This window comes from Loxodonta africana, chromosome 12 (genome assembly GCF_030014295.1).
Source record: "Loxodonta africana isolate mLoxAfr1 chromosome 12, mLoxAfr1.hap2, whole genome shotgun sequence".
NCBI classification, from domain to species: Eukaryota; Metazoa; Chordata; class Mammalia; order Proboscidea; family Elephantidae; genus Loxodonta; species Loxodonta africana.
Window position 1 is genome coordinate 43,981,164 of NC_087353.1, and position 13,982 is coordinate 43,995,145.

The 13,982-nt window shown below is 38.2% G+C and overlaps 1 protein-coding gene across 1 annotated transcript in view; it reads left to right on the forward strand.

Annotated features, from left to right (window-relative positions):
- The window catches only part of WDR43 (WD repeat domain 43), a 58,324-nt gene extending 44,589 nt beyond the window's left edge, over positions 1–13,735 (forward strand). The window contains exons 13-18 of the mRNA XM_064295176.1: positions 2,287–2,318; positions 3,321–3,384; positions 5,515–5,628; positions 8,109–8,178; positions 13,179–13,228; positions 13,328–13,735. Of these exons, the coding sequence (XP_064151246.1) occupies positions 2,287–2,318; positions 3,321–3,384; positions 5,515–5,628; positions 8,109–8,178; positions 13,179–13,228; positions 13,328–13,507 (510 nt within the window). The 3' untranslated portion in view covers positions 13,508–13,735. The remainder of the gene's footprint in view (positions 1–2,286; positions 2,319–3,320; positions 3,385–5,514; positions 5,629–8,108; positions 8,179–13,178; positions 13,229–13,327) is intronic.
- Positions 13,736–13,982: the final 247 nt, after the last annotated feature.

Sequence of the window (13,982 nt, forward strand, 5' to 3'; positions counted from 1 at the left end):
ACTTTGCATTAGTTGGGTGGAGATTTCTGTATAAGTCAATGAGGTCAAGTTGGTTGATTGTTGTAGTTAGGTCTTCCGTGTCTCTCTTGAGCTTCTTACTGGATGTCCTTCCTTCTCTGAAAGTGGTGTGTTGAAGTGTCCTACTATAATTGTGGCGGTGTCTATCTCACTTTTCAGTTCTGTTAAAATTTGATTTATGTATCTTGCAGCCCTGTCATTGGGTGCATAAATATTTAATATGATTATATCTTCCTGGTCAATTGTCCCTTTTATCATTACGTAGTGTCCTTCTTTATCCTTTGTGGTGGATTTAAGTTTAAAGTCTATTTTGTCAGAAATTCATATTGCTACTCCTCTTCTTTTTTGCTTATTGTTTGCTTGATATATTTTTTTCCATCCTTTGAGTTTTAGTTTGTTTGTGTCTCTAAGTCTAAGGTGTGTCTCTTGTAGGCAGCATATAGACGGATCGTGTTTCTTTATCCAGTCTGAGACTCTCTGTCTCTTTATTGGTGCATTTAGTCCATTTACATTCAGCGTAATTATAGATAAGTATGTGTTTAGTAGTGTTGTCATTTTGATGCCTTTTTATGTGTGTTGTTGACAATTTCATTTTTCCACTTTTTTGTGCTGAGACGTTTTTCTTTGTAAATCGTGTGTTCCTCATTTTCATAGTATTTGACTTTATGTTTGCTGAGTCGTTACGTTTTTCTTGGTTTTTATTTTGAGTTATGGAGTTGTTATACCTCTTTGTGGTTACGTTAATATTTACCTTTATTTTTCTAAGTAAAAACCTAACTTGTGTTTATTCTTTTTTTAACCCGAGAAGGGCTCTTAATCTCCATGTACCAAAAAACCTATTGCCATCCAGTTGATTCCGACTTGTAGTGACACTATAGGACAGAGTAGACCTGCCCCACAAGGTTTCCAAGGAGCGGCTGGTGGATTTGAACTTCTGACCTTTTGGTTAGCAACTGAGCTTTTAACAGCTACACCACCAGGGCTCCATGGAATTGGAGAGGACATTAAGATTATCTAGTAGTGGCATCATGTCTGGCATCTTTAAGAGTAACTTTTACTATCTGACAAGTGGTTGAACTGACTTTGCTTAAGTAACTATTTTAAATGGTGTTATGAAAGGGGTTGGTAGCAGCTAGATAAGAAAAGGGTAGTGGGAGTGCCAGGCCACAGGAAGCCTGTGTATAGTCATTGGTAGCCTGTAAGGGCACCAAGGGAGAACTGAAACTAAACCAAATGCTAGGCTCAGGAGGCATTTGAGATCCAGTAAAGGTACCGTTTACTGGGGTGTGTCATGTGTTGAATTCAAATAATTGTATAATCGCTACATACCTTAAGAAAAAAAATTTTCCTTTATCCCTTTTAAGTCCATGCATAATTTAACAGAAAAAAAACAAAAACCAAACCCAGTGCCATCAAGTCGATTCCGACTCATAATGACCATATAGGACAGAGTAGAACTGCCCCATAGAGTTTCCAAGGAGCGCCTGGCGGATTCGAACTGCCGACCCTTTGGTTAGCAGCCATAGCACTTAACCACTACGCCACCAGGGTTTCCAGTTTAACAGAAGCTACCCTAAAAGAGTGTGTATACGTTGTTAAAATTAGGCTTAAAGATAAAACGGACCCTTTGTGATTGGAGATTATACTTGTTGAAAATACTATGTTTTATGAGCATAGTTTTGGTATTAAGGTGGGTGGTTTACCATTATTAATAGAGGGAACCTTAATATTTAAAAAATTATTATCGTGTGTTAGGAGAGCCCTAGTTATGTTTTTAGAATATTGTTTACTCAAATGAATTTTGCCTAGCTTAGATTATTTTCTGTGTATGTTTTTAATTGAGGTACAATTCACATACCATAAAATTACCCGTTTAAAGCATACAATTCATTGTTTTTTTAGTATGTGCATGAAATTGTGCTTATTACCACCCCGAAAAGAAATCCCTTACCCATTAGCAGTCACTCCCCCATCTCCCTCTCACCCCCCCTGCAACCATTTATCTGTTTCCTGTCTGTGAATTTGCCTATTCTGGACATTTCATATAAATCCTAGGCTAGATTTTTTTTTTCCCAGGCAAAATTACTCTTGCTATAGAAATGTATTCCTAGAATATATTATTTTGGTTGAAAATACACCACTAAATGGAATAATGATTTCCTAACACAGTTGTTTTCCTGTGTTGTTGTGGATGTGTGTCCCCTGGGAGTTGATGGTGACTGGTTGCTTCTAAAGTGCTGTTTGCTAACGGTCTTTTCTCCTCCTCAGCTGACGAAGAGACTGCAAGGACATCCTAACAGGTGAGATGTTTAGGCGGCTTGACTTGATAGTTCTTAAAAATCTAGGAGAGTTTGTTGTTAAAAAACTGTATGAAATTCAATACTGGGTAGCCCCAATTCTAACTAATAACACTCTTTAAGTATCAATGTTATTTGCTCCCTCACCTTTTTTAAGGTGAATGATTCTTATTCCTAAGATTTTATTATAAACATTTTTCTTTTAGAAAACTCCTATGTAGATATTTCAACTATTATTTAAGTGAATTTAATGGTTTAGTCTTAACCATGATATAAAAAGTTGTCATAGAACTTGCTGACCTCTGATATCTGCTTAAGACAGTATAAGAAAATATTTTAGCTAAAACACAAAAATTTTGGGGTCTTTTTTCTTAGTAATTTGATAAGACCCTAAGTTTGTAGTATAGTATTACCAATGTCTACAATATACAGGTTTGTCCTTTCTAAATTTTTTTTCCTGATCAGCTTCATTAATTAGCCTTTGACGCTCACAAAGGAAGAAGGCTAAAGAATTCATGATTTAGGCCAAGTTCACACATTTTTGATCTGTTTTTTTTTTTTTTTACTTACCTTTTAGTGTCGGGGTAGAAATCTTCACTGTTTGTGTCTGTCGTTGAATAGATGATAGGCTCAAACATGGGCTTTAATAAAATGTAAAATTGATTGAGCCCAGTTTAGATAAATATTGCTGCCTCGTTACCAGTTTATTACAAAATAATGAGTGGGTTTTAGTCTTGAATTGTTTTAGAGGAAAGAATTTTTTCCTGTTTCCATTGCTTTGTGCCCCCCCGCCACCAGAGATTATTATAACACAAATCTCAGACAGACTCAGTGAAAAATGAAAGAGTGGTCAAGTTCATAGTAATTTATTATAATCATCTTAACAGAATACAATTTTTAGATATTCACTTTGCCTATCAGAGTTTTTCTGATTTTGAATTGAGTTGTATTTAATTTTGAATATGTGAACACTAGTTTACTTGGATTTTTTCCTTTTTTTTTCAGTGCTCTTTTAATGGTTCAGTGGCTAAAATGTGTGTTAACGGTTCATGCATCATATCTATCCACAGTAAGTCTTTTCAGTATAGTTGCTGAGTAGGAATAGTTTGACTTTCGTAAGGATTATACTGATGGCTAAACAAAACCATCCATATTTCCCTTCAGATGCTTTTTATACATATAACCTTTACAGCAAAGTTGCCTTTATATTATAGTATCCCTTTACTTCCTTTTAAAAACTTCACCTACTGCCATCGAATCGATTCCGTCTCATAGCAGCCCTGCGGATGGTGTAGAACTGTCTGATAGGGTTTCCAAGGCTATAAATCTTTATGGAAGCCAGTGGCCACATCTTTCTCCTGTGGAGCAGTTGGTGGGTTTGAACTGCCGACCTTTGGGTTAGCAGCTGAGTGCCTGACCATTGCCTCACCAGGGATCCATAAAAACTTAAATTTATATATATGCTCACATGTTTGCCTATCATGTTCATACCTTGTTCCAAGAGGATAAAAGGTGTCTTGTGAGGATACATAAATGATCTAAATTAAATATTTAGTACCTGGCATTTTGTTGGGGCTGTCTGCTGTCAATTATCTATGCAAACGGAAGCGATGGAGCCTAAAATCTTCAAGTAACACCAGGAAAAAAAAACGAATTTATATGTCACAGTATGAGTTGGGTTCTTTGCCACATTACATCAGTTATATTTTAAGTTAGATATAAAATTATATAATTTGTTTTTTCTTCTTTTGGTTATCTAACACTCACAATGGATTTTATTAAAAGGTTATAGTGGATAGTTTTGAAAAATTTGTAATTACTGTTTAACCTATAGTGCTTCCTTTTTTAACACACTCTCACCCCACTCCTGCTTGGTCACTGTCCCTTGTTCTCTGTCTCAGGCTCCTTTTGCTGTCAGTGGTTTGAAATGGGGAAAATTACTGGATAACCTGCTTTGAGGTTAGCAGTTTGTGTGTGTGGAGAGAACTCTGTTAGAGATGTTAGAATGGGGAAGAGACAAGAGAGTGTAAGAGTGGGTGTTGGGTCTCTCAGCTTGCAGGAATGTTGATTGATGAAGATTGGGGGTAGAGGTGAGTGGAGTGACTAAATGGCAAGGTGGTGGGCATGGAAAAATCACAGCACGCAGCAGGCCGTAAGACTCTGGCCGGGGAACAGGGGAGCTCAGTTTGTGGCCTCAGTTACTTGCTTGGAAGTGAAAAGAGGCCTGAGAGGCCTTATAGTGAGATCCTTTCTGGAATCAACTCCTCAGATGTAACTACCAGAGTAGTAGTAGTGTAGCATTCAAGGTCATGGCAAAACAGACCAAAGAAGTGTGGTATAGGGAGCACGATTTCTCTCTTTTTAGAAAACAGTGATTTTCCTTCATGTCTTCCTTCGTTTCTCCCTTTCTTATACAGATAGCTAAGTACCATCTCTGAGCCAGGCATTAGGGGCTTAAGCAGTATTCAAGATACTCATCCCCATCTTCCTGGAACTTACTGTCTGAATGTGCTTGGATGCAAGGGAGATGATGTAAATTGAAATGTGATCATTATTCATTTTGTGTTCTTTACTGTGTAAAGTTTATTAACATTTGAATGAAGCACTTATTTACCTTGAGTTATCAGAGATGGGAGGTCAAGTAAAGGGTAATTAAAAGGCAAAGAGTAGAGTCCTTTTTTTCTGTAGCTCTGGAGGGACAAATAATTTTCTGCTTTAATTTCTAAGTATGGTTCAGAGGGTTCGTTCACAGAATATGTTTAAAATTCTCTGATCTCAGCTTTGTACTTTATCCTACTGTGTCTCTGGCCTTTTAAAGGTATAGATAGTAAAAAGCTTCCCCTAGCTTGTTGGGGCCTCATGTTAGGATTAGATTCAGAAGAAGCCCCCGTTAGTGTCCTCTTTGTATTGACCTATCTGAAATAATTTGATCCATACAGAATAGTCCCATCTGCAGTTTTCTCCCTCCCGACCTTGCATTGTGATTTTCTAAAAACAATATTGTGTTTGTTTCGCTGTTAGGACATGGAATGTCTGAGATGTTGCTAGGTTGTGTTCCAAGCCACCTGCTGCCACTGGAAGTATTTGTGAGCAGATGCTGTCCAGTGGCGAAATACCTAGGCAGAGCAGATCATGGTTTGTGTGTCTGCAGATCTATATAATGTGATAATAGTATCAAACTTTGTCAATTTTTCCCCAGTTACCTGACCTGGTATCCCAGCTGAGGACACTCTATCAATTACTAGACAGCAGAGTCAGAACTTTCCAGAAACTCTCCCACCTTCATGGAAAGCTCATCCTTCTAATCACACAGGTGAGTAAATAATCAAATTGTTTTATGCTAAAACTTTTGCATGTGATCAGAATGGAGAGAGGAAAATGGACCTTTTGCCTGAACATTGAAGCTTCCTATTTCAGCAACAAATTGGTAAATCAGAGGAGACACTAGATAACTGGGAGCTCCTAAAAATCAAACATTTATGCTCATCCAAAGACTTCACCCAAAGAATAAAAAGACAACCTACAGACCGGGAAAAAAAATTTGTCTATGACTAATCCCAGCATCTTACCTCTAAAATCTACACGATACTGCAAAAACTCAACAACAAAAAGACAGATAATCCAGTTTAAAAATGGGTAAAGGATATGAACAGACACTTCACCAAAGAAGACATTCAGGCGGCTAACAGATGCATGAAATACTCATGATCATTAGCCGTTAGAGAAATGCAAATCAAAACTACAATGAGATACCATGTCACCCCAAGAAGGCTGGCATTAATCCAAAACACACAAAATGATAAATGTTGGAGAGGTTGTGGAGAGACTGGAACACTCATGCACTACTGGTGGGAATGTAAAATGTTACAGCCATTTTGGAAATCGATTTGGGGCTCCTTAGAAAGCTAGAAATAGAACTACCGTACGATCCAGCGGTTCCACTCCATGCAATATATCCTAGAGAAATAAGAGCCTCCACACGAACAGATATATGCACACCCGTGTTCATTGCAGCAGTGTTTACAATAGCAAAAAGATAGAAGCAACCAAGGTGCCCATCAACGGATGAATGGATAAATAAATTATGGTATATTCACATAATGGAATACTACGCATCGATAAAGAACAGTGAGGAATCTGTGAAACAACTCATAACATTGAGGAATCTGGAAGGTATTATTCTGAGTGAAATTAGTCAGTCACAAAAGGACAAACATTGTATGAGACCACTATTATAAGAACTGAAGAAAAGGTTTAAACACAGAAGAAAACATTCTTTGATTGTTACGAGGGAGTGAGGGAGAAGGGTATTCACTAATTGGATAGTAAACCAAGAATTATTTTAGGTGTGAAGGGAAGGACAACACAATACAGGGGATGTCAGCACAACTGGACTAATCCAAAGGCTGAGAAGTTTCCTGAATACAACCAAACACTTCAAGGGACAGAGTAGCAGGGATGGGAGTCTAGGAACCATGGTTCCAGGGGACATCTAGGTCAACTGGCCTAACAATGTGTATTAAGCACATGTTCTGCATCCCACTTTGGTGAGTGGCACCTGGAGCAGAGGAGAATGAAGAACACCAAAGGCACAAGGAAAATACAAGCCCAAGATAAAGAAAGGGCCACATAAACCAGAGACTGACTCCGTCAGCCTGAGACTGAAAGAACTAGATGTGCCCGGCTACCACCAGCGACTGCCCTGACAGAGCACAACAGAGAATCCCTGATGGAACAGGAGGAAAGTGGGATGCAGACCTCAAATTCTTGTAAAAAGACCAGACTTAATGGTCTGAGACTGGAGGGACCCCAGAGGTCATGGCCCCCAGACTCTATGTTAGCCCGAAACGAAAACCATTCTTGAAGCCAACTGTTCAGACAAAGATCTGGACTATCAGACATAAAATGATACTGGTGAGGAGTAAGCTTCTTAGCTCAAGTAGGCACATGACACTATGTGGGCAGCTCCTGTCTGGAAGCAAGACGAGAAGCCAGAGGGGGTCAAGAGCTAGTTGAATGGACACGGGAAATACAGGATGGAGAGAAGGAGTGTGCTGTCACTTTGTAGGGAAAGCAACTAGGGCCACATAACAACGTGTGTATAAGTTTTTATATGAGAAACCAACTTGGATTATAAACTTTCACTTAAAGCACAATAAAAGAAATTGATGAATCATGATTTGTTTTTTACCTTGGAGATGCTATGTATTTGACAGTAAGAATACTTAGCTGTGTCCGTTTCACCTTTTATTCACAGGTTCTGAACACATGGTATTTCAGCTGTTAAGGCAGTTAGGATTGGTTGAGTTATGGTGAAATGTTAAAACCAAAACCAGACCCACTGCAGTTGAATCATTTCCGACTCACAGCGACCTAGTAGGACAGGATGGAACTGCCCCATGGGGTTTCCAAGGGTGTAATCTTTATGGAAGCAGACTTCCACATATTTCTCCTGCAGAACAGCTAGTGAGTTTGAGCTCCTGAGCTTTTGGTGAGCAGCAGAGCGCTTTAACTACTGCACTACCAGGGCTCCTTGAAAACAAGCTACAAGATACTTATACAGTTAAAATTTTGGCTTGGAAAGGAATTGTAATCACTTCAGAGGGTTTCCTAACTTTTACAGAGAAATTCTTATATTTGAAGATGGTGTTTTTTTGTCCTGTATTTGATCCACATTGTATTAAGGCCGTCCATTACAGTGGCAGAGGTTGAGATTGGTGGGTGTGGTGGTGGCCATGATGCTTGGGATAAACTTATATAATGTACTTCATGATTGTATTTTATTATCTTCAGGTTACAGCATCAGAAAAAACAAAAGGAATGACTTGTCCTGGACAGAATGCAAAACTGGTGTATGAAGAAGGTAAAGGTTGGGTGTAGAGCGGGGTCTAGGATGAGAACATGTAGTTTTTCACATTGGCTTAGTTCTGTTTTCTTCATTTTGTGAAAATTTCAATATGAGTGAGATCGTAACTTGGTATACCTCTAATTAAATAGACAGACTTGTGGCCAAAATTGGCAAAAACCTGTAATCAAATAAAAAGAGTTGGCATAGATACAGTACAGTATCAAAAAGCATTAGGCATGGAGGAGATTAAGATAGAACACTATCAAGAAACTGTATGCAAATCCATTAACAAACCTAGATATGGTAGGTGATTTCTTAGGAGACCTTAATTACCAAAATTGACTTAAAAAAGAGAAGAAATGGGAAACCTGAATAAACCAATAGCTTTAAAACTGATTTAATCAAAATGTCTCTGGGAAAACTCTACCAGGCCCAGAGGTTTTACAGTTGAATTTGATCAAGCCTTCAAAGAATTTTTTTTCAAAGACTAAATCATCTTTGTTATATGCAAATATTTAGACGTTTTATGAGCATAGCCTAGCCTCGTTGACAAAACCAGCCAAGGCAGTCAAGAAAACATTTTTAGATCATCCTTAAACATCTTAAATAGCAAATCAAATCTAACAGTGTATAAATAAAATAATCCAGCATTTCCAAATACAGTTTAGTTAAAGATTGTAAGATGATTTAGCATCGGGAAACCGTTACATAGTTAACCACATTTAGTAGATTAACAGGGAACACTGTTACGTTAGTAGATACAGAAAAAGAATTCAGTAACATTGAGTCTTCATTCATCAGAAATAATCTGAGCAACCTGTGAATTTAAGAGAATTTTCTTAATTGAATAAACCTTTATCAGACATTATGAAGTTTTAGAAGCAGTCCTACTAAAGTCAGTAACAAGACAATAGTGTACTTTTTATTGTTTTTACACCTCATTGTATTTTTTTAGAACATTGGATTTTGCAGGTGTTATGTTTGTCCACATAAAAATACAACAGAACCTGCAGTCGCATATAATAATGAGGGGTATCCAAGTCAGCAAGTTTTCATGGATACCAAGAAAAACAAAAAGAAATCAATAGCTTAATTATATCCCAGCAGTAATTATTCAAGGAGCCCTGGTGGTGCAGTGGTTAAGAGCTACAGCTGCTAACCAAAAGGTCAGTAGTTCAAACCCACCACCAGCTCCTTAGAAACCCTATGGGGCAGTTCTGCTCTTTCCTATAGGGTTGCTATGAGTTGGAATCGACTCGACTGCAACGTGGTTTTTTTTCTTTTTTAAATAGTTAAGGAGCTCTGGTGGTGCAATGGTTAAGTGCTTGGCTGTTAACCGAAGTCAGTGGTTCGAATCCACCAGTGACTCCATGGGAGAAAAGACCTGGCGATCTACTCCTGTAAAGATTGCACCTTAGGAGAACCTAGGGGGCAGTTCTCTTGTCATATAGGGTTGCAAGAAATAACTAGTCAGAAAATTTATTAGGAAAGATCTTATTTACAGTAGCAGTCAAAACTGAAGTTCCTAGGAATATATATTAAAAAAATGAAGTAAAACCTGTATAGGGAAAATTAGAAAACATAATTGAAGGACATAAAGCAATAAGTTTATTGATAGGCCAGCAATCACAAACTCAAGTTTCCATACTGTAAAGTTGCCAGTTATCCCCAAATTATTTTATAAATTGAATATTTTGGGTTTTTTTGAGAGCACATGGGACCCAGAATAGCTGTGATTTAGATGAACAAGGTGGGGAAACTTGCCCTACCAGATACCAAGTCTTAAAAAGCTAAAGTGCTAGAAGAGACAAATCAATTAGACCAGATACTCCTGAAAAGCCCTTGAATCTTTGTGTAAGTCTTGGTGTTTTGACATTGAAGGCATGTTTTATGCCATTGAGGGGAAGCTAACCTTGTCAGTAAATGCTGGAACAACTGATAATTCATATGAAAAAAAATTATCTATTACGTTGTACATCTCTGTTTCTATTATTAATCTGAGTGTATTAAAGGAAAGTTATTAGAGAACAGTAACAGTAAATGAATATATGATAGATAAGTTATTTCCTGGAGGAGGAAATCCAGGTGACTAATAAATATATAAAGATGACCACTCTGGGGTAATGTAAATTAAAACCTGAGTGAGATGATATTTCATACTCTTGATAAAACACAAAAGACAGTGAAAATACTCGAATGTTGGCAAGGCTTGGAGAACTAGGAAATCCTGTTGCTTGTGGGTATACGTGTACTTTCTTTTTAGAGAGCCAATTAGTAACCTCCAGAAAATTTGAAAATGTGAATATCCTTTCTTTCATGGGGTACTTCTCAGAGTGTTCCCTGAAGAGTTCTCAGAGTGTGTCTGAGGACCCGTAATGGTCCCTGAGCTCTTTCCATGACCTCCTCCGTTTTCCAACTAATTAAAGTCAGACAAAGAAACTTGCAAAAATATAAAACAGTGCTGCTCTTTCAGCAAAATTTTTTTGTTTTATAAAAAATTTTTTGCTAAAATATGTTACATTAATGGATTGGTACTGTTTGTAAAGAAATTAATATTTTTTAATATTGAAAAAAATTTTTTAAATTACAGTTTTAATTTTTAATGTGTGGTAAATGCTGATAGATTTACCCCCATAAATGGAAGCTCTTTGGAGCCCTCAGTTTTTTAAGAGTCTATAGTGGTTATGGGAAACCCTGGTGGCGTAGTGGTTAAGTGCTATGGCTGCTAACCAAAAGGTTGGCAGTTCAGATCTGCCAGGTGCTCTTTGGAAACTCTGGTGCAGTTCTACTCTGTTCTGTTGGGTCGCTATGAGTCGGAATTGACTCGACGGCAGTCGGTGTGGTTTATTTTGGTATAGTGGTTGTATAGTGGTTAAGTGCTATGACTGCTAATCAAGAGGTTGGCAGCTCAAATCTGCCAGGTGCTCCTTGGAAACTCTATGGGGCAGTCCTACTCTGTCCTATAGAGTCGCTATGAGTCGGAATCGACTCGATGGCAGTGGGTTTAGTTTGGTTTTTATAGTGGTTGTAAGTCCAGGAAGTTTGAGTAACTGGTTTGAAAACGTGCAAAACAAAGCATATGTAATTCATAGACACACACATACGTTGCAATTGTGTAACAGCATATGTGGGATAAATTCAGCTCAGTGCTTTCTTTTGGGAAAATGGCTTAGTAGAGGTGCATATAGAGAGTTCCATCTATATGTAATGATTTATTAAGAAAAAGTAAATATAGGAAGAATGCTGAGACCTGATAAAGGTAGGTGTTAACAGGTACACAGATGCTTGTTACATTTTAAAAGGCACTGATATTTCACCCTTGAATAATTCACTATGTATTCTGTCTCTTAAAAATTAGGAACAATAGTCAACATAATTAGAGAGCATTAACACATGTAACAGAATTAATTCCCTAATTTCATCCAGTGTCCCGGCCAGCTTCAGCTTTCCCAGCTATCCCTAAATGTTCTTTAAAGCTGCCTTGTCCAAACTGGGATCCAGTCTTGGTCCGTGGTATTGAATTTGGCTGCTGTATCACTTAAGTCTCTTTTTTAAGTCTTCAAAAGCCCCCTTTTTTCATGACACAGACTTGCTGAAGAGACGGGGCAGCCTGTTCCATCTACTTACCCTACTTTACTGGTCTGTCTACTTGCTTCCTCTTGGTGTTTAGTTTGTTTCTCTGAACTCTACAGTTTCTTAAACTGAAAATCAGGCCTAATGGCTTGATTAGATTTTAAGTCGAGCATTTTAAAAACATGCATCAGTGCTGGTGTGTTTTCATGTTGCATCACATTAAGAGCCACATTCAACTTGTTCCTCTGTTTATGATACTAGGACTGGCTTCTCCTGCCATTAAGACATTTCTATCCTGGTGTGCAGAAAGTAACCTTGCTGTGCTATTTGACTGTTTTGTTTCCCACAGCCGCTCATCTGACAGCCTCAGTGCCAACTGATGGCCTTCCTACAATCAGTACTTTCATTATGGGTTAAAAATTAATGCCAACTCTTCCATTTTTTCTACAATTACAAGCTAGCATTTTTCTGTAGATGTTTTTCCTCATCAGTTGGGTCTGTGTGGTGACCCAGAAATGGCTTAGTTTTTGCAATGAGTTTTTTTGTTTTTAGAGTTTTGGTACTTAGTCCTTCTCAGCTCTTTTTTAAAATTTTTATTGTGCTTTAAGTGAAAGTTTACAAATCGTCAGTCTCTCATATAAAACCTTATATATTATACCTTGCTATATAAGTTGCTCTCCCCCTAATGAGACAGCACATTCCTTCTCTCCACCCTGTGTTTCTGTGTCCATTCAGCCAGCTTCTGTTGCGCTCGGCCTTCACATCTCTCCCCCAGACAAGGAGCTACCCAGATAGTCTCATGTGTCTCCTTGATCCAAGAAGCCCATTCTTCACCAGTATCATTTTCGGTCTTGTAGTCCAGTCCATTTCCTGTCTGAAGAGTTGGCTTCGAGCATGGTTCCTATCTTGGGCTAACAGAAGGTCTGGGGACCATGACCTCTGGGGTCCCTCTGGTCGCAGTCAGGCCATTAAGTCTGGTCTTTTTACTAGAATTTGGGGTCTGCATCCCACCGCTCTCCTCCTTCAGGGATTCTCTGTTGTGCTCCTTGTCATGGCAGTTATCTATTGTAGCCAGGCACCATCCTCGGGCTGATGTAGACCTTGATTTATGTGGCCCATTCTGACTCTTGGGCTCATACTTACCTTGTGTCATTGGTGTTCTTCATTTTCCTTTGCTCCAGGTGTGGGTTGAGACCAATTGTTACATCTTAGATGGCCGTTTGCTAGCGTTTAAGACCCTAGACGCCTCTCAGTGACATCATGAGTAATTAATATAATAATTGTGATTTTATGCAGATAAGAATACAGACTTAATGTTGCTTAGATTGTTGATTGCTGAAAATGATATTTCCAAAATTAGAAGTCTGCTTGTGTTTACTTTTTAGGGCTGTGCCCTCTGCTTTGTTCACAAAATTAAGGCTGGATTTTTTTCCATCCCACAGAATCTTCTGAAGAGGAATCTGATGATGAAATAGCAGATAAGGAGTCTGATGTAAGTGATTGAGTAATTTGCTTCCTGGTATAAAAACCCCCATACTCTGTAAGAAAGATGCCTTCATGAATACTTTTCTTTGCTTAATATTTCTACCAGGATAATTGGGATGAAGATGACGAAGAGAAAGAAAGCGAGAAAGATGAAGATGTTGATGAAGAGAATGAAGAGGAAGATGAAGATGCTGAAGAAAAAGATGAGGAAAATGGTGAGGACAGAGATGTGGCCAGTGAAAAAGAATTAAATGGAGATTCTGAAAATGAAAGCGAGGAAGAATGAAGACAGAAAAAACAAGCCAGTCAAACTGTATAGACTCTGGCTCACCTTGTCCAATGCTGCCACATTCTCCTGAGGAGGGCTGTCTCCCTGACAGGATGCCAAGGGCCGTTGCACATTTCCAAATCCGTAATGGTGGTTCCAATGTCACCTCGCTGTCCTGACCACCCAAGACTTAACTGTGTAAATAAGAATGTTTCATTCAAATGTTAATAAACTTTACACAGTAAATAGACACATTTTCTGCAATGTACTGACATGAGTGTCCAATATATGGTATATTTTTATAATATCCTGGTATATGATTGGTTATATCAAGAATTGACTTAGTGAAGATTAAAGAAATTTCCTATGGGGCTCAAAAACTGGACTGTTGTGAAGGTGTCAGCTCTTATCTCAGGCTGGTGTCTTTCATCAAATCCAGATATGATATAGCACTAGTAAAAATTTCTTTTTAATTTGGTACATTTTCATAAAA